The 21,964-nt window shown below is 37.3% G+C and overlaps 1 protein-coding gene across 1 annotated transcript; it reads right to left on the bottom strand.

Moving 5' to 3' along the window:
* Positions 1 to 4,638: 4,638 nt before the first annotated feature.
* LOC139709539 (uncharacterized) lies at positions 4,639 to 14,710 on the bottom strand. Its single transcript, XM_071621497.1, has 4 exons — positions 14,393 to 14,710; positions 12,692 to 12,762; positions 10,299 to 11,863; positions 4,639 to 4,922 (listed from the first exon to the last, which is right to left on the bottom strand). Exons 1-4 carry the CDS (start codon positions 14,708 to 14,710, stop codon positions 4,651 to 4,653), a joined length of 2,226 nt encoding a protein of 741 aa, XP_071477598.1. The 3' UTR covers positions 4,639 to 4,650.
* Between the last annotated feature and the right edge of the window lie 7,254 nt (positions 14,711 to 21,964).

A 21,964-nucleotide genomic window follows, 5' to 3' on the forward strand; every position in this document is an offset into this window, starting at 1 on the left:
TTGAAAACAATTGATGGTTTTACCCTATTTCGAGAGTTCCGAATCCGAATCTGGATGATGCAACTGTTGCATCCTTGAAGATTTTGAGATATTCAAGATGGCCGCCAAAATGGCCGCCAAAACCGGAAATTCCTATATATTTCCTTCTAAATGGTGAGAAATTGAAAACAATTAATGGTTTTACCCTAGCTCGGTGGTGCTGAATCCGAATCAGGATGATGCAACTCCTGCATCCTTGAGGGTTGTGAGATATTCAAGATGGCCGCCAAAATGGCCGCCAAAACCGGAAATTCCCATGTATTTCCTTCTAAATGGTGAAAAATTGAAAACCATTGATGGTTTTACCCTATTTCAAGGGTGCTGAATCCGAATCTGGATGATGCAACCCTTGCATCCTTGAGAGTATTGAGATATTCAAAATGGCCGCCAAAATGGCCGCCAAAATGGCCGCCAAAATTGCCACCAATTAAAACCGGAAATTCTTATGATTTAGCTTTTAAATGATGAGAAATAAAAAACAATTGATGGTTTTACCCTATTTCGAGGATGCTGAATCCGAATCTGGATGATTCACCTTGAGATATTCAAGATGGCTGCCAAAATGGCCGCCAAAACGGAAATTCTTATGTATTTCCTTCTTATAAATGGTGAGAAATTGATAACAATTGATGGTTTTACCCTATCTTATTTTTGACTGAAAGATTTCAGGTTTTCATCAATGGCACAGTTTGAACTTGCTGTATAATATAGTGAAACCAGCTCTACCGGATATCTTTGAGTTGGTAAGATACAAGTGTCAGCGGTTCATCTAAATCATATTGTGATAGTGATAGTGATGTAGAGAAGTTCACTGAAATTACCCAACATTACCATGAGCAGTTCAAATCTCTTCATCCATGAACACTCAAATTGGTTAATTGGTTTATATTGGTGGTCTTGATGACATTGTTGGAGACACGAGTTGGACATTTTTATAGTTATGCTTCATTTTTTTTGGCAATATGATGTAACATTATATATATATATTTCAATTTTTCAATTCAATTCAACTGAATTGAATTGATATATATATATATATATATATATATATATATATATATATATATGTACTATATATATATATTTATATATATACATATATATATATATATATATATATATATATATATATATATTACAAACACACCAGAGGGGATGGACAAATCACACGTAACGCGCTGTTAAAAAAAAAAACTGAATAAAAAACCAAACGACAACATGTAAGGTAATAGTTGATAATCCAGTACTTATCGAATGATATTTTCCATGATGGTAAAGTGATAGACTTTTTAGGCACTGACAATTGAATAACATTTGTGCCGAAGGTGTCTGACAGAAGTATGCCTCATTATAAGGAAGGTTTCAATAATGTTGTAATTATAATATATTTTCACAGCAGTATACAAGCAGCACACAACGCATTCGATGCTAATGAGTCGAGGTTGATACAGCTTAATGAAACAAAGGATTTTAATAAATTACATTCCACATAATGCTGTAATCTCAAGAATTCATTGTGATACTAGACGTTATCAAAAGACGGATTTTGGCGGAACTTAAAAAGACAAAAAAATAAGCTCATATTCCTTTACCCGACACATATAACTACACAGAACAGACAATTTGGCTTGCTTCATTCAGCTATAGATTCGAGGGATTTAGACATCTCGCAAAGTAGTGCTAAGAAGATTAACGATGACCTAGATAACGCAGACAGTGGATTGTTCTCTTTGAATAGTAAAAGACAACCGATTTTTCCTGCGGAAAAAAAAACGGATAAAGAAAAAAATGGCAAGTAGAGAGGAGGAAAAATCTAGGAGTGTGTACAGAAAAACTTGACAGTCAATGTATTCAGGACATACACACAGACATGTTATAGCTAATCAGTTCTCTTATTTCAGCACACAGGAAGAATGCGTGAATTATATTGAACAGATAGAGGAGGTACTCTCAATAACATATATTCATAGCCAATACGATGGACACATAAGAATTGAAAATTGGAAAATGGGAAGGGTATTAAAAAAATGTAGAAGATAATGACACGATATAGACACAATAATAACAGTACGTGGGAGAGAGTGAAAAAAGAGGAGAAAGGAGAAACAGAGAAAGAGGAAAAAATAGATGGAGGAACATACAGACAGACAGACAGACAGACAAACAGACAAACAGACAAACAGACAGAAGAATGAAGGGATTTGGAAGGGGGCCTTCATGAAGCCCATACCATTATGTAACGGATTTGTTAAATTCCGGATTGAGCTCATACATACGTAATATTCAGAGATTGAATCAAATTATTAGTCTTTAGCAATTTACTCTGACACAAATATAGAATTCTAAAATTACTCATTATTCTTTTTTCCCTAAATTTTGCAAATACTAAAAAAAAAGAAGCCGACGTGGGTAATTTTTTTTTTCTGTTTATGATTTTTTTTCGTAGTGAATTCATTTCCGAGTGATGCTGCGATAGGTTTCTGTGTAGCCGACACTCGCCGATGTGTTAGAAAGGCTCTCAAGTATATTGCGAAAGTTTATTATAGTATCTTTCTGCGCAAGTCGTCAATTTGCCGTGACCTTAAAGGATACCTCCAAATAACTGTAGACGTTTGCATTTAAACATCTAAATATTGGTTTTGGTATACTGTGTAAAAAGTTTTAGAATTTATAGAGATTGGAATAAGGAATAAGTTTTGGTATACTGGGTAAAAAAGTTTTAGAATTTATAGAGATTGGAATAAGGAATAAGAATGTTTTCAATTTCACAATGAACAAGGCTGGTGACAAAGCAGCTTCAAATGCATGATTGAGTGCTCAAGGAAGCAGAACAAAAGAACAAAGTGTTCATAAATTCTATACAGGTGAACTTGTTTAACAAGTGACTCTGTAAGGGGAATAGATTGCTACACTACTGAAATATGTTAGCTTCCTGGGTCATCATCCTTATTAAGTATTAATGTTTTGGGTTAATTGAGGTTTTGGTTTATCAGCTCAAGAACTTTAATAATTTCCACAAAAATGTACATGGCACTATTGATTTATGCACTATCTGATTTGAAATTATATAAAGTGTCTGGAAAGCTCCTGTAATTGTCACCCTGGATGAGCAATGCTTCTGATTTAAAAAAAAATGGAACATGTCATTTACATATAGACAAAACAAAGCAGACCTTATACCGTAAAAAAAGCCCCTGAAAAGTATAAAGGCACATTCATATACATAGTTCATCTACACAGTTCTCCAACAGAACACTACACCATTTTCACTTTTAGATTTACCAAGAGGTACCATTAGGTTCAATGTAACCTGGAAGACATTCAACATATGCAAAGACATTTCAGTTATCAATAGTACATCTAATTTGAATATCCTATCAGTTATACGTATTATGTCATACGGAAAGATACTAAAGATCTTGTATACACATAATTACCAAGTACTGTTAACACTATTTCTCTACTCTGATGTAAAATCATCGTAGAGAAATCCAATTCCACTTTCAGTCTAAAGAAAAAAAGAATCTCTATTTTGTTTTTTCTATGCAGCCGCACGCATGCGGCTACTGAAACAAGTATCATATTTTATATTTGGCAATGTTCCACTTCAATCGCTGAAAATATTTGACTACACTGCAATCAAGATTCCGTAGATTTGAAGTCCGATAGCTTATCAAAAATCAAACTTTTACTGACATCTCTTCGTCCTTTTGGGAAATCAATATAGAGACGATCTTCTATGTTCCCATCAACTCCACACCTACCACCACCGACGATATCAATTCTTTCGATGTTCAGATTCAACTGTTCAAATCACTTCTTTTTCTTCACACACGTGACGTTTCTCGTTCCCACCTCGTAGCATTTATACGTCATCGTTTGTATTGGAATCCACATCACGTCTGCTTGCTACTTAGCATGCTGAGAGAAACGAAGATCTAGGCGTTTCTAGACGTTGTTTGCCACTTATGTCGATGAATTCATCCATCGACCTGCCTCACGTCAAATACTTTCTCGTCATTCGTCACCCTAGTGACATTTGCATCTTGGACCACTTTATTTTTGAATTGCAAAAAAAAAAGAAGAAGAGAAAATAGAGTGAGGACAAACAACGAAAAGTTACTAATCTAAATCAGATAGCAGATAAAAGAATATAATATCTAAAGATGTCACTTGTGCTTATTAAATATCATTGGTTACAATGTGGATGAATCGATGACGTCATTTCTGCATAATTCTCCTAATGACCTGCATGCATCCCTTCATCACGGCTCTATTGTTATCTCCTTGTCTTATCATACAGCGTGCCGTTGCGTTCTGTTTATGGTCCAGCTGTCCATCGCACTGCGCTTTAAAAGATAGTGTCCAGGATCCAGGGTTCAGGATCCAGGGTCCACGGGTCAAGCTCCGTCACGGCACGCAAAACTCTTTATCAATGTTTTCTATACAGCACAGTCCTCAGTATGGATCCAGTTGTGTAAATGGGCACCCGGTATAGAAAGATGAAATTTGGCATGCAAGAGGCAAGCAAACTGGAATGTTCCCCTATGGGTGAGTGGAGATGTGTGTTTGTTGTTGGTGGTGTGTTTTTGCTTTTGTTTTTTTCGTTTTCTAGGTTCCATTTCTCTGCTTGTCAAGCCAAGTCGCGCACCTTACTCGCTCCCGCAACCGGCGGCACTGCTCCCCGCAGAAGCGGCAAATCATGGTGCGTATTCGACGGTTTGTGAACGAGTAGATGAGCGGATTGAGCATGGCGTTGACGTAGCCCAGCCACATGGCTAGTACGCTGGTCCAGTGTGGCGCCACCTCCATGGGAAAGAAACACGAGTTGATAATGAAGTAGGGAGTCCAGCAAATTACTGCCGTCAGCACCAAGAGACCACCTGTAGAAGACGTTGAAACAAGATAATGTATTGTTAACAGGTTGGTTCATCCATTATTTGATGGTACATTTCATTATGAGCAATATGTAATTCTCGTATTTAACACTTCATCTCGATAGGCATTAATGCTTTTTCCCCCTTCATTGACTATCCATAATGACTGCATTTAGCATAACGCCTTCCACAAAATTTTGTTTACAAATATCAATACATAATATATACATATATATATATATATATACACATTATATGTATATATATATACATATATATATATATACACATTATATGTATATATATATATATACATATATATATATATGTATATACATAAATATATAATTCAAGTGATTCTCGTAGGAGTTAGAGGTTAATGCTAATTTTTGATAAATGCCGCAAACCATGCTATGAGCATTCTGCCAAAAAGATTTTTGAAACAAACTCCCAACATCCAACAGTTACCAACAGCACAATCAGACTAGTTTCTGTGCGGTCTATGCCCTCGTCCCCCAATGTCTCCCCCCCCCCCCCTCCCCCTCCCACACACACACACACACACACACACACACACACAAGTCATCTCTCCTCAATATGGCTTAAACTTTCATTTCAAGTACTCTGTTATCATTGGAGAGATTGTGTCGATTTCATACTGCCAAGTCTCATGCATTTTATTCACCATCACCACACCATGATCACTTTACTTCCATATACTTTCCTCAAAAAATGCTGTCTCTTGAGGCACACACCAACACCAACACCAACACACATACAGACGCGTATATGGGTATTCAAATATATACATTGTAATATACTGAGTAAGTTGACCACATGTTGGCGTGATAATAACATAAAAACAAAACTGAATCAAAGTTCATGCTGTATTCACCAACTGTTTATTCCGGCACAAAAATTTGTTGATACTGAGAGAACAATGAAAAACAAAACCATGAACTTTGTTTCAGTTTTGTTTTTTGACGATATATGATGAACATATATATCGTGTATATATATATATATATATATGTATATATATATTGTATATATATATACATATATATATAATCTTATATATATATATACATCATTTATAGTATATGATATGTACTGTATATATTGTATATATATATATATATACATGCAATATATACAGTACAATATATACATATATATATATATATATATATATATACATACAATATATACAGTACATACCATATATGTACTATAAATGATATATAAGTATATAAAGAGTTACATAGCAAAACGAGTTAACTTCATTTTTTGTCGATTTTCGATATTCGCGGTTAAACCTGCTAAAACAAAGACAATGATAAGGAAATATGCGATAAAAAACTGACTTTCAATCATAACTTCAAAATATTCTTTGTTATGCAATAAGTGACGAGGTATCTTTGGAAAGGCTTTATTTTGCTCTGACGGTCTGATAGTAGACATACTCTAAATTTTTTAAAATGGCGTTTACCCCAATTTGCCACCAAACTCTTCATTCATGTAGGTATTGGTGTATAGATATAATGCTGTGATATTGTACTATGATCTATCATGTTTTGTCATAACTCTAATAATACGGTTATCTTTTCAATACAATTTTAATATTAGTATTAATGGTGTTATCGTTAGGCATATATTGCTATGAAGTCAATACTGTTCTGGTTGTGAAATGCAAGACCTCACAGAAAGCTCGCAACCCTGGGGAGCTTGCATTCTTTATTTCCTTCTCAGATCGAACGGGAATTTTAGCACATGTAATTCAATCCCTTCATCAGCTTTACCAGTAAAATTGTATATACAGCGACCGAAGGAAATTGATATGTTTTTTGGACATTTTGCAAATCCCTAGAGAGCAGAATGATATCGCATTCTGTTTCCAGTAAGAACGTTTGCTCTCCCTCTCTCTCTCTCTCTCTCTCCCTCTCTTGCTCTCTCTCCCTTTCTCTCTCTTGTTTCTCACTCTATCTATCTCTCGTCTCAAATACATATACCCTCACACAGGCAAACACACACATATACATGTATATCATACACATAATATCATTTTACAAAGAAACATGCGAACATTGTGTTAACAATGTCTGTTTTGTTTGTGTGTTCTTTTTCTTCTAGTTGTTATGTCTTGAAACTGTGAGACCCTTTTGGGCTTTCTTTACACACGCACATACACACACATACATGTATATATATATATATATATATATATATATATATATGTATATATATATGTTTATATTATATATATGTATATATATATATATATATATATATATATATATATACGCACTCTCAGATACTAAATGCCAGATATCAATATTGACATTTCTTTCTTTGTGGGCTTACAATGGCTTCTCTCGTTACAGCAATCAGAAGAATGCATAACAGTTTCGTGTATAAGGTAGAGACACGTGAGTGTTTAAAACTTTCGAATGTATCATACACTAAATTAATCAGCAAAAAGCCTTGCGACGTGACTGAATTCTAGATCAACTTCGTCGTCACGTGCTAAACATCCGGTAGAGGCCGACCTTGCATGAATATCAACGAATTTCGAGGTCTGTATATACCAGAAAGTAAAAAAAACCTCGATCAGCTCAAAGTATTGAGCAGAAGCGTATTTGTTTTTGTATTCTTTTCCTTTTACATTTTTTTTTCGTCACTTCAGCCAGGTTTCGGAATCAGCAGCAGCAGAGCAGTACCCGTCTTACCAAGTGCACATCTTTCTTACTTATTGGTCAGTTTGTCATAAAATCAAAGAATGTGTTATTTTTTGGCCTCATGTGTTTTGCAAGGAATTATCCAATATCATCAACTATTTTCACAATATTCAAATGTAGATATACAGAATTGTTAGTATCAGTTGAATAATTGCTTTCATCTCCAATTCATTTTTGTGTGGTTTGCATACAGAAGTAAAACTGTTTGAAACTTTGTTGCCCTTTCAGACAGGTCAAGTCTACATGAGGAAAATTAATTTACATGTAATGATAATGATAGTAGTAGTAAGGAAATATGTCAGTCCCAATACTCATTTCCTAAGTATAGTGCTATAATTATGAATCTTTATATGTATGCTGTATATGCTATATGTGTATCTAGATATGTATCAAGCCTCTATCATATCGTAGTTGACATGTATTATCAAAGCGATATAATTTTCAATTTCTGGTAACGACATGATGAAAGTCGCGCCCCTAAATAAAGAAATATACTACTACATATTCTAAATGAAATAATTCAGGACACCTCAAACCTAGTCTCGAAATTGCAGACAGTTAAACGAGCTTGTAATGATTATACTGGTGATCTCACTCAGACTTCTCGACCCCACCCCCCCCCCTTCCAACCGTCTTGTTATATTTCTTAGTCTCCGTACCCGCTCCCTCGTGTAAAATTTCATATCACTGTGGCGTTTTGAGAAGTAGTCTCATATCACTACATGCCTGTAGGCCTATGTTTTTTGCAGTCAACCATGTTACAAAAACAGTCATATATATCTCATGTAGCGGTGGCATGCTTGCGAAAGTAGCCGGTTGGATTGTAGTAACAATGATGCCAGGAACGTCGGGAATCTACCATAAATAGAATATATCATCATCGACATCATTATCATATTCGCTAAATGTGTCATTGATTATTGTAATCACTATCTTCGGTAAATGTGATCTGATGCTCTGTCCTGATGTGTGAATGCTTTGTCATACATTTACTAGAGCTTTTTTTTCTATGCCAAGTGGGACTGCCAGATTTTATCCTGCGTGGGTTAAGAAGTGTCATCTAATTCCGTTCCATTGTCTAACTATGCCAGCAACTTAATCTTTGGAGATAAACGTGGATTCAACATTGGGCGCCTTCTCTTGTTTACAGACCGCCGATAGACCCACCCTACACGACCGTAGCACGATACGCCAGTAGAAAGAAGGCCTTAACCATATAATGGTAACTTGACAGTCATATCATGCTTTAGATTTTCTGCGAAGAGTAATCTTTTTCGAAGAATCTGCACTTAATAATAAGGGTTCCTGGAGGGATCGATGACTAATGGTGCAATAAACTCGGAAGGGCATCAATATATTCATAGAGTGTATTTCACGCACAATAGCCTTCATGGTAAAAGATCAAGTTCACACAGACTGCACGCATAAAAGTTGTCGTCTGCGCAGTGTCGTATTTCATTGTTTGTTCTCTTTTGCTCTTGCTTCCTTATTGTCCTTTCTGCTTCTGTCTATTTTGAAAGGTTGTTTACTTGCTTGCTAGTGTGTATGTGTGTGTGTGTGTTTTATTGTCTGTTTGTCTGTGTGTTTGTTTACATCTGAACTTTTTCCCGATCATTTCCTTTCATTTTCACTCTTCCGACCTCATCCAAACTGTTCTCACCCTGTTCTTTCCTGCTTATGAGTGAGTGGGTGTATGCGGGGTCGAGTGCATCAACATAGTACACGCTGTTTGTGCGCGTGTGGGTGACCGTTGGTGTTTGTTTGTTTGTTTGTTTGTTTGCTTGCTTGCTTGCTTGTGTTTATGTGTGTGTGTGCGTGTTTATGTCCTGTTCCCCGGGTCAAACTTTAAGCAGAAGCAACTTGACAATATACAGATCATATGATATTTTAATTCTAATAACCTTTATGATTATTTGACCCGCGTGTTTCATAGCTATGCATCCGCTTCGACAAACTTCACAGCATTTCATCAGTCCACATTTCCTGTTGTTTTTAGCTTAGTCATGAAACGCGTTGGTTTTTAAAGTATGTCTAAGTTGCACCTGCAAATGATGTAAGCATAGTACACAAAAAAAAAAATATGTTCTCAAGGAAAACTTAGCTATGTCAGCATGCGCGACCCGATGACCTTGCTCTTTGAGAGTATTTGATTGTATAGTACCCGTACTTTCGCCTGTGCCAATTTGCTTGTCCCACAATATATGATTTTTAGATATTGATGCCCTTATTGTTGAGGGAAATGTTGCGCCTCAAGCCAGTCTCAGATGTGCTATGACATAGACCTTCGGAGAACAGTCATTTCTATTTTTTTCTATACCCCTTCCTTGACAAAGGTATAGCCAACAGTCATGTTGCAGTCTTTGGAGAAGAGAGTTCAAATATTTAGAAAAAAAATCCATCAATATCACTATCGACGGTTCCCACGGTGCTGCAAGACGTATAGTATTAGTTATCCTCCAAACTTAAGTTGTTACAATTATGTTATTGATTACTGGTATGAAATTAAAGTGGCATGAAAGCGACGGTTCTGTATGCTTGGGGACGTGTTGCATGATGAATGCACATGATCTCCTTCAAAAGACAAAGGAGTATAAATCTGCATGAGAGAATCCTTCTGGAGTGATTATAAAATAATGTAACTTACCCATTAAGGCCACCTGTTTGTCTGCCGTCAGCTGCGGCCTCATGCTAGGTCTCCTGCTATTCCCGCGACGAATCTTGGTTCCTCTGTGACCGACCTCGAGGAGCTGTCCCGACGACACGCTTACCAAAGATACTTTTCTCCGCCTCTGCGTTCCCGTATTCAGAGTCGCATACCTTGACGTTGGTCCAACGTCGGGAACGGGAATCGCATTTGGGGAACTCCCTTCGCTTTCCATCTGACCTTGAGATGCTGGAGAAGTGGCGTCCTCAGTCGTTGAACTACCTTCTTTACAGTCCGTGCTGTCGAGGATGGTCGTATCCTCCTGGGTCTGATCTTCACAGCACACTGGCAACTCGATAGGCATGTCGGTCTGTGTTTCGGAAGAATGATCATCATCATAATCCTCATCATCACCAAGGGCGTTCATCTCAGTTGCGTTCCCAGCAGCAGCAGCATCACCCGAGAAGTCCTCCACTTTGACTAAAGGAACCTCCATCCGGGGACTGCTCTCCACCTCTGTGACTCCAGAGTCGAGGGTTGAGTCGTTTGCGGATAATTCGTCTCCTGTGATGGAATCGAGGTCAACTGCTAGTTGCTGAATGGAAATAATGACTTGTTGGCTTTCGTCAATCGATGTTGATACCGACTTGTCCTCCGGCTGGAGTTCTATTTCTTCAGTCTGTTGAAACAATGGTGTAAAGGTGTCTTGATGTTCCATTGATGAACTCCTGTCTTCTGAGAGCATGCCGCTGAGGGAGGGAGCTGCGTCACTGCTATCATCAGAATCCATGGCACCAGCCGACGCAGCTTTGCGGAGGTTGTTTGACATGACCAGTTGTTTAGCTCTCAGCCTAGGCAACGAGTCGTATTTTGAGTTCCGATAGGACTTCTTTTTCTTTTGCAACTCTTCAATGATCTTTGCCACGGATGGTTTTCTTCGAAGGGAGACCTTAACGTTGAGACTGTCTTCATCACAATCATCTTCACCGTCGTTGCTGGCGGAATTATTGCAGTTGGGATTGGTTCGCCAGGTAATGGTGTCGACATCCCCATGGCCTGAGTGTCCCGGAGACTGTTCGTTGTTGGCGTCTTGTGCCACTGCATGGCGACCCTCCGACGGAGAGGTGTAGCCAGAGTCTGAGGTCACTTTGTCTTCGTCTGAAACCTGTTTCCTGTCTACGTGTTCGTCGGATTTCTTCTCCAGACTCGACTTGGGGTTCTTCCGCCTCAGCGAACTTTGGGCGTACGACGACTTCGATCTGAACGACTGGTGAAGCTGCATCTTCCGCTCCTTCTTGAAGAGGTGGTAGACCACGAAGACGTAGGAGAGAAGCATGACTGGTATTGTGACGCCGTAGATGGCGAAGAAGACAACGAAGTAGAAAGTGCACATCGTCCAGATCGGAGAGCACTGGTGGGTGTCGAACATGTACTCGTAAGACGACAGGACATGGAAGAGAGGTAATACACCAATGATGCAAGACACGAGCCAAGTGGACACGATCATGAGGAGAATTCGTGTTGCTGAGGGCGGGAAGCGCTTTGACCAGACGACAGTCAGGTACCTGTCATGGAATGTAACGGAAGGCGGTACAACTATGTCATGTGTGTCCAAATCATGAATGACTTCATTATGTCTCCCTTAATAAACTAGCAAGTATTACTACATGTGTAGTCGATGGATAAGCCAATGAGAGTTAATTGGAATTGGTTTGAAACATGGTCACGCCGTTCAACTGTGACGTAATTATTCACCCAGACGGGTATTGAGGCTGTACAGTCTTCGTGTCGGGTAAACCAACGGGCACCGACGGGGGTTCGTTTCTCAAGAACTTTCTTCAATCGTCGTAAATAACATATACATTTTACTTTGAAAACAGGCACGTTACAAGTAACAAGGTATGAGGGTATACGCAGTTTGCAAAAGATATACCTGCAATTTATTATTCTACGCAATATACTTCGTCGTACTTCCGTGGACAGAAGAAAAAAAAAATGAAATAAACTAGATAGATTGTAATGTCAGATAATCAGAAAGAATTTGATGTCATAGAGTTTTATCTTTTCTGATGGAGGTTTTCTTTTTTCAGAGAGAGAGAGAGAGAGACTCGACGTTTGCATAACTTTACAAAGCATTATCAAAGGATCACTTAATTTTCCTAAATTACGTTTATTCACTCCACAAGCATGACAAAAAGAAACACATGATTATGAAGAATAACAATAAGTAAATACATATTATATATATATATATATATATATATATATATATATATATATATATATTGTATTCAGTGTGCTGGCAAGGCTGTTATGCTCTATTGCATTCCCAGATGGTCTGTTTGATAATGACATAAAAGATGAATCATTCAAGGATCCAAGTACGAGCTCACCTGTCGACCGCTATCCACAGAACAGTCAACGAACTGGCAACCGGAAATGACACCGAGGCAAATCCGTTGAACTGTGACGAAACGTAATGGAAAACATTTATTAAGAGGGAACGTTGATATTAATCGACAATAATAAATGAATATCTTCGACTGTAAACATGGAGGGGATGCTTATCAAGAAGAAGATAACATGACCTCGAAAAGAATGAATCATTACTCATGGCCCAAGCCACATGACGATTACTTTAAAATATAAACTTTATGCAAATACCATAATATTGTATGAATGGTAATTGATCGTAAGCAACATCAGTGCAATGTTTATGATCAATATTTTATCCATTTTGTTTGCAATCATCAAGATCAAAGCTTCACCCATTCTGATACCAATGATATCAATTATTGCCAAAGTGGTCCCTCCGTTAAAGGCCCACGTCATCCTACTTTCAAAACAAAATTGACATGAGAAAATGCTTTCAAAGCTTTCTAGAAGTGTTTTTACACCTCGGGACTTACCCCAGATCAAGAGGGTGACTTTCGTGTATTAGAGACATATTATATGAACATCAGATATGAAAATATAGGATCATATTTCAGCTGTTGAAAAGCCACTTGATGATCGATGATGGTATTTTGTCTAGATTTGACAGTTGTTATCTTTTTAGTTTCTACCGTCGCTTTTTTTTTCTCACGCTCAAATAACATCTCATTTTTCATGTTCTGTTCCGCACGTAACTGATGTATATTCGATAAGTATCACGGTTGAGACAATTATGATTTAGTTGGCATCTGAAAGTCACGAATGCATGATAAAAGAAGCTAGATAAAAAGAAAAAACGACATAAGACCGCTTAGTGAAATCAAACTTAACAATATTGAGACCAGGAAAAGTTGTACGCGTATCACGCAACTGTGACAAGTCAATGGCACGTCGACATTCTAGAGACTTATATTTCCCACACGCTCTTAAATCTACTGAGTGTGGTTGGTAATGTTCTTAAGGTTTACTCCTTAGTGTTTGCACTGATGTGCCACATATAACTATATCACGCCGTTATAGTTCCTTATCCATTCCAAAGTCAATAGACTTACTTCGGGTGATCAAATTGTTTTCATTTGATCAAATAAATTTTGACGAACTCTAGTGTTGTCTTTATACGAGAAATAAATCCTCGATTGTCGTGTACAAACAAATCAGCGATGATTAAGGTTAAACTTCAGTTAGTTTCTATTGCTCTTTTTTGTTCGAAGAAACGGTTTTATTTGACAAATAGTAGTTTGTGTGAATTCATTTTTCTTTAGAACTGTGATGAGTCTAGCACTGACAACGTGAAATGCGTTTGCTGTGAGTGGCATGTCATTTGCAGAGGAAATGAAGAATTGTGTTCAAATGTTGCCAAAACTATGTTATGTTTTGTTTATATCCAAAAGCCCGAGGTGTGGTATCATTGGTGATGATAAGTAAACATTCATAACATTAAAAAAAAAATCCATATCACCGTATTTTGTGATTCTATCACAGACTCGTCACTTGCCCGTCTGATTTAAACTATTTGTGCAATCCCATTTTACAAATCCAGTGTATTGCGTACAGCCTTATTTTTTCGACTTTACTCGCAGTCTCATCAGCACAGCATATTGATTCAATTCTGGTATATTGTGGGGACTGGACAATGTGAAACGAGTACACCCACTCCTTACCCCGCACAGCAGCTTGTTGTGCGATAGCAGCGCTCCCTGGTCGAACACGGACACGAGGGCAAACGGCATACTGAAGACGGTGATGCAGAGGCTGACGATGTTGAGGTTCAAGATCAGGTAGTTGTGGATGTTCTCACGCAGAGCGCGTACTCGCAGGATAGTGATGGTGGCCAGCGAGTTCGCCGCCATCGACACTGTGATAATGGCAGCCAGGGTAATAGCCGCCGTTGCCGATGTTCCCCTATTGTGCCCTTCGTGGTCATGGTCGGGCTCGTGGGTCGCCAGCGAATCGTTCGATAAAAGTATCTCAGACGACATCGGGAACTTTGTCTAACGAACGGCACGTAGAGCTGCAACGTACAAATGAAAATATAGAGATGAAGCTGGTAAAACTATGATTTAAATGATGAATACACTCTAATATGTGATGGATTAATGCATGAATGAAAGTGAATTTATTGTCCAATACAATATCATAATCATTGTACATGTTTACAAATATGTAGTCACATGAAAAAAAAAAAGATAATAAGAACCAAGATATACGCGGATGTGTAGACCAGCGAGCGCATCGGAGTATGCTTTATCCAGCGATCTTGTCAAATAGAAAACAAACAAACAAACAAACAAACAGACAGACAGACAAACTGACAAAGGGGTAATAGGAGAAGAAGACGGGCTCAAAATCCTACAAGTTAGAAAACCTGGGGTATTAAAAACAAATAAAACCACAAGCAAGATTTACCCACACACATCAGATCTGTAACCGACAGCTGATATATGCGGGAACTTTCCTTTCAGACTGGCATTCACAACCGAGACGCAAAGATACGAGATCATAACTATTCATATTACATCAAATATGTAAAGTAATCATCACACGCACGGACACACAGACACAGACGCACACACACACACACACACACACACACACACACACAAGAAAATATGACTTTTCAAATAGAACATTCCTTACTTTAGATCATCTTGTAATGTAAATATAATCATATATGATTCCTTGATTGAGAACGTTATTTTGATGATTGATTTTAAATGCGATCATTAAGAATGCTAAGTATGTCATTGCCCGTGCGCCGCAATATCATCGGGACTATTTGATTAATATCTATTTTGGTGTCCTTTCACTTGCTTCACAAGAGGAATCCGGACTTATCAAGAGATACTTGTAACCAATTTAATGACACTCAATGACACAACTAAGACATCCTTTTATTCTTTCATTAAGCAATTTGTCTCATGAATTGTCTACTCTGAGTTTCTCTAATTTCCTTTCTCTTCCTTATCGTCTGCCATTTCTCTTTCGAACATTTCTCAGTCCCCCCCCCCATCTTCACATATCGATTTCTGCAATGTCCGCTTGTCGATACCAACGTGTCCGTGTGGCAATCCATTAAAGGTGAAGACCCCCTTGCCAAGTGGCTATGTGTGCGTGTGCACCTGCACGATCGTATACAGTAATTATGCTCTAAAGGTATTGTCATCTCTTTATTTAGGTCATTTCACAGTTACAATCTGAGTATGTGCAGTAAAAGTTATTGCATTCCTCTCGGAATTGACTTATTACTCATTCAGGTGTTTTTGGAAAAACTGAAGAGGTTTACATGAACATGAAGCATGTTGTATGAACTACGGTACGTGCATATCGAATTTACAATGGACTGTGTATTCCTTTAAAGCAAATTTAAAAAATCCATACTCTTGTAGCACTTCACATGTCAATTACCAATTTAAGCTTGAGCGTTTCCTAGTGCTCTTCTAATTTAAAGATCAACCCATATCATTTGAAACGTCTGTGGGTTAGATGTCATTGCATACCATTGCTAACTGTGAATTCACTTATTGTACAGCCATCTTAAATTTTAACAGTATTTCTGTCGTGTTAAAGCTTATTGAATAACGATTTGAATTTTACAGTCATTTTCTGTTAGACGCTTTCTAAATGTTATGTTACTCTATAATATATTTCTTTATTTTACTAGGTTGCTTTATCAAGAATAAAGGTAAAAGGTTAACTTCAAACGCCATTATGACAGTTATGTTATGAGAAATACATTCCACATAATATATTGACAGTGTATTGTTTATGCCCATCCTTAAGACGGTAAAATAGTGTATGTTTGTGGAAGTGCATTTAACATTGAAAAAGGGTATCGAAAAATTAAAAAGTTCTGTATTCAGCGGGTACGACGTTCACACATAATAGTTTGTTATCCTTAAGCGTCCCATTCGTGTGTTGTCGATTGTATAATGCATGTATAGATACCTATATGTTGATAGATGTATATGAATATAGATGCTTAGATAAGTGGGTAGATGTGTGTGTGTGTGTGTGTGTGTGTTAGAGAGAAAGTGAAATTTTGTATGGAAAAGAGAGTGAAACTTTTTAAGGAAGTATATAATTGTATTATTCTCGACAATAAAACAGAGGGAAAATATCAAGAGGTTAAGGATCCTTGTGTAGATCGGGAATCAAAGCATTCAACCATGAGCACATAATATAGGCCTATACTGAGCCGTGGAGTTTTATTGTGACCATCACGACCTCAGCTTTCAAAGCCATGGCTGTATAAAAAAAAAGGGCTTGTTTCCTGTCAAATTCACAAGAGGATACAAGGTTCTCTGTCCTGAAATGTGAGTGGTTGAAACTCTACCCTGGATTGCGTTTGCTTCCTCTTATCTTTTTTTTTTCTTCACTCGTTGTAAAGGACAGGATTGATCCAAGGATGTGTTGCTTTCAAGACATATCCGTCGGTTGGTAAGATGATTCGATTCTCGTATAGACACCGCATAGCATGAGGCATAGCAGGTATACTGAGTTCTTAAAGGAACTATTCACTGATCAATGTCTTCTTTTTATTTAGGGGAATTGTTCTATTTCATGTGGATTGTCTGATTATTATGAAGATTAGATACATCCGAAAGACTAACAATTGAATTCCATAGTTTCAGCAAACTCTCTTCACCAGATCGAACAATGATGACAAATCGATTTTTATAGCAAACTTGCACCGTGGTTTGTTTTGTCTGTTTGTTTGATTGATTTTTCTTCCCACACGATTTCATACATAAATTAAGATTATTGATTTTTGTATGAATAGTATGATTCTTCATACATAATTCAATATGGTTAATATCAAAGAAGAGACATTGCAAGCGTGTGGACGTCTGACTTAAAAAAAAGAAAACAAAAATCAACCTGACCTTGTCATATTGCCCACGAAAGTGACCAGAACAATAGTCGATTTGGTTTCCAAGGATGTGACGTCACTGTCATGGATTCTTGGCATTACGGTTGGCAAGAGTATAATTCACCAGTTAGCATACAACAATAACCAAAAGACTGTTTGTTTTAAAGCTGTTAATGGAGTGGACTTTGCTAAGGCATGGTAGGGTGAAAAGCGATAATCATGGGAGCAAGCTTCCGGACGACATAAGCGTGTTAGAATCACTTATGGGTAAATAACACTGATTCTACAAAGGCAAATAAGAAGTTAATTTCCTGTGAATTGAAAGAAAAGAAAAACGACAAATTTGCATCAGACCTCCAAGCACGAGTCTCCAATCACCCCCACCCACCCCCTCCTGTTTTTGTTTTTCCACGATGAACGGGATGTTATCACTTGCAAACGAATCTCGACACTTTTTCAATCACTCCCCAGTAACACGAATTATGTTGTTCTGATTCCTCTTTTCCCCCAGTTGAGTTTAGCCCCCTTCAGGTCTTTTTCGTTTGCTTGTAGATCTCCTTCCATTAGTTTTGGTTGCTTGATTCCATTAAAAGACTGAATCGCAGAGCAGCTTCCAAATTAAAGATCGAACCACTCTCCGAATGTGTTCTTAGATTCCATTTAAAACATTTCTACTCTCCCCTTTTCATATTCCCCGGATGTTTGCCGGTATGTAAGGCTTCGCCAGTACCTCAAGATAAGTAGAAATCAAGTGATTTTTAAAGTTAATGTGACAAACCGAAATCAATCATTGTCCTTTTTCCCTAAAAGTTCTGTCACTATGGCAGAGTCATTCTATTTCGTTTTATCTAGTTTCGCTTGCCTTTGAGAAGCCCATTTCTCCCAACAAAAGCAACCCTAAAAAAAAGATCAAAATCGTTTTCCTGAATGCGACATCCTCTTGTGCCAAATAACCAACACTTATGATCATTTGTGCAACATCTGTGAGAGAGAAAAAAAAATCCAAACACATAATATACACATTTCGCTTTTACTTTCAAGCAACATCAACAAAATACCGTAAAGAGATCAAAGCAAATGAAGAGTTTGTTTGCAAAAACCGATAAGTCCATATTTACCAAATGGAGATATTTGCGATTAAAGGTCAAAAAAATAAAGAGAATAATAAGAAAATTTTTGCTTCTTTTGACCATAACTTCAAAAAATGTACCTTAATATGTAGCGACCAATATATCTTTTAAAAGGTACTGTTTTGTACTTTGTGACAAAGACCGTACTTCAAAATCTTCAAAAATGGACTTATCGGTTTTTGCGAACAACCTCTTTAAATACAAACACGAATAGGACTTTGGCTGGGGAAAAGGAAGAGGAAGCAAATAAGATGAAATAATAAGGTTGAGAGGAGCAGTTTAAAGGGATGACATATGGAGAGTTCGGTTTCAAAAGGTACTACATCCATAATTTCAAGTTCTGAGAAAAACGTGATTTTTTAATTATCATATTTAGGAAGCTCAAACTGGAATGATATTTCCCCCATTATACTGCTAGATGATACAACACTAAAAGCACTCTCTAAGAAAATCCAGGTCCATTCATTTATTTTTTATGAATTAAATTTTTTTATATTTTTGTGGATGTAATACCTTTTGAAACCGAACTGATTTTTAAATGTAATTTTTAAATACTTTCTGGTTGGAAATCGCTTTTCGTTAGTATAGGTGTAAAGAGGTCCTAAAAATGAGTACATCACGACCAAAAAGTGGATTTTGATGGGAAATGGATGTAGTACCTTTTGCAACTGAGCTCTTCATATATAGTGTTGGTTGAGATAAGGCTCTGAGCTGATAACTTTTTGCGAGATAAACCAAGGTTACAGAGTGAATAAATCTAAGAGGAGTTCAAAGTTTAGTTCATTACAATCAGATTCCTTTGTTTTCGATATCTCAGCCATTTCAAAAACTATATATTCATCCAGTAAACTTTGAATCCGTCTTAGAATTACTTGCTCTTTCATATTTCATGAGAGGTTTCTCATTATTTCTCTATGAAAAAAAAGAATTGGAAACCTGAAGCCCAATCTTAACCAAGGCTATTTTATTATGATACCTTCTATAGGGTACAAATTCCTCTTATAAATCTGGTAGCCACTGTCCTATAATTCCCTGATTATTTCGTTTTTGATGGGTCGGGAAAATCTTTCCAAAGCTCAGACACGTTTGGAAATGTTTTAGGTAAGCTTTGTGAATCAAATAGCTTTCAATATGTTCAACATTGAAATACTGACAGAAAATATTCTAATTTCACTAATTTCAAAGAAAGAAAATCATTATATCGAGTTACTGGATACAACTTTCAAATGCATTTCATGATTTCCCTTTCATATCATTTTATTCATTAGAAGTTTGGAGTGACCCCAATACGTCACTGTATACATTCTTCCTCTAAAGTTCCTCAAGAGGTTATAGGCATAATGTACTTTGAGACCAGAAATTTTCCAGAAATTTGATATTTTTTTTTTTAGATGTCCATTTATTCTTTATCTGAAGAATAACATGTGACAGATAAATAGATAAAGAATTAAATTTGTAAATGTCAATATCAAATATATGATTCAAATTCATTTTCTACCTTAACATTCAGTTTTACCTCCTCATGGGAATAGGGTTTATTCATGGCTGCTTCTAAATAATGTTTTCGATGGCTTGATTTTAGAAGCAAAACATTTGAAAAAATACCGTTTCTTTTCGGGCACTTTGTTTTTCCTCGTTGCGAGACGTAAGAGCGTGCACCGTCATTCATAAAGCAAACAACGTTTCTGGACTGAAGACTTAATCATACCCTCTTGTACAGAATAACAACCTGGAAGGAAACTTTAAGGGAAGATGGCATGAGGTCAAAGAAAAGTGGATAGACTGTGACAGGAACTGATTGTGTGTGTGTGTGTGTGTGTGTGTGTGTGTGTGTGTGTGTGTGTTGTTTTTGTTTTGTTTGTTTTTGTACAGATTTTCCCGACTGCTTTTCAGGAAACGATCTGCATTTTTTTTTTTTTTTGTCTGTGTGTTAACCATGCTCCTTATCCTGTTTGGTATCTTCCACCACCTTCCGTCATTTTGCTCTCAACAAACAGTGTTCATGCCGCACTAGCACTCGTTTCCTGTCAAAAACACAACTGTGGAGAGTATTACTAACCCTTAACGTATATTTTTTTAAAAAATGTCGCGCATAGTTTCCCTTTACTGTTGTTTTGCTTTTTCTCGTCAATGTCCTGTTCCACATACTTGACACAGTAACCACAGATCGAATAGGCAACTGATCTTACCGGACAATACACGGTTTACTTGTTGGACAGGAAAAAAAAAGACTGTTGTGAACACCTAATAGTTTGCCATTATTCTACTTCACAGCGTTCACTACTAAACCATCTTCATTTCCATTTTTTTAAAAATAAATCGTTATCAAGAGAGCGGATGTCCAAGCATGAAGTTCTGTAAGTGAGGAGTATTACAGCAGGCATTAATCTAATCCATGCACTATTGTCGGTGCTCCAAGACACCTTTAAGAGATTCGGTATACTGTAAGGTAAAAAAAAGCTTTCTACATCGCTGAAAGGACTTGAGAAGTTATGGATGATTTTCGTTGCCAAATACATAGCGGGCGCTGAAATCAAGATTTAACCAGAAGAAGTAATATTACAAACAAACAAACAAACAAAGTTGCATTTACCTTTCTCCCAAACGGTATAATACGGGTGTTGGTTGGATGTTAAGAAAAAAGATGTACATCAAGATATTGTCAAGGCGCTTCGTAAGTAAAGTTAACGCGTTCTCACTCTTGCTTCAAAATCGAATACTAGTGAAAAACTTACCTGTTCTTTTATTTTCTTGTGTTGTCCTTTCCTTGTTCCAGGTTACATTTCAATATTCCTTGAGGTCATTTCCATGCATGGAAAATTACCACCAAAAATGTAAGCGTCAAAGTGTACCTGTAGGCTGCTTTCAGGAAAGATATCCAACGGGGCAAGATTATTGTGAAGCAGATACAAATGCTGTGACTTTCACGTCAAGATCAAAGGTTTAGTCCCACTTATAGACCATTAGGGAGTCACGACGTCACGTACTGATGGTCATCGGTCAACGACTCCCAGAGAAATGTGCTCGTCAGCTGCTACGATAATTGTCCTTTAATGCCTCGTGTCCAGGTCATGTTTTGCCGTGAACAATCGAGAAGTGTTTTGTATCCAAGGGGATGAAGAGGTGAATTCGATACTGTCCAGTACGACACTCTTACTACAGGATACCAGCAAGAAGAGATCTTCTTGCAACGTCGAGTCCTTCGGAGCTGTGTCAACATAAATGCGAACGTC

This window comes from Diadema antillarum, unplaced genomic scaffold, assembly GCF_040938485.1.
Source record: "Diadema antillarum isolate AM-2024a unplaced genomic scaffold, OU_Dant_1.0 seq00001446_RagTag, whole genome shotgun sequence".
Lineage (NCBI taxonomy): Eukaryota > Metazoa > Echinodermata > Echinoidea > Diadematoida > Diadematidae > Diadema > Diadema antillarum.

Coding starts and splice junctions, on each gene's coding strand:
- LOC139709539 (XM_071621497.1), bottom strand. CDS start 14,710: ATGTCGTCTGAGATACTTTTATCGAACGATTCGCTGGCGACCCACGAG. Junction 11,864..12,691: donor CTGTGGATAGCGGTCGACAG/GTGAGCTCGTAC, acceptor ATTCCATGACAG/GTACCTGACTGTCGTCTGGT. Junction 4,923..10,298: donor CAAACAGGTGGCCTTAATGG/GTAAGTTACATT, acceptor CGTCTTCTACAG/GTGGTCTCTTGGTGCTGACG.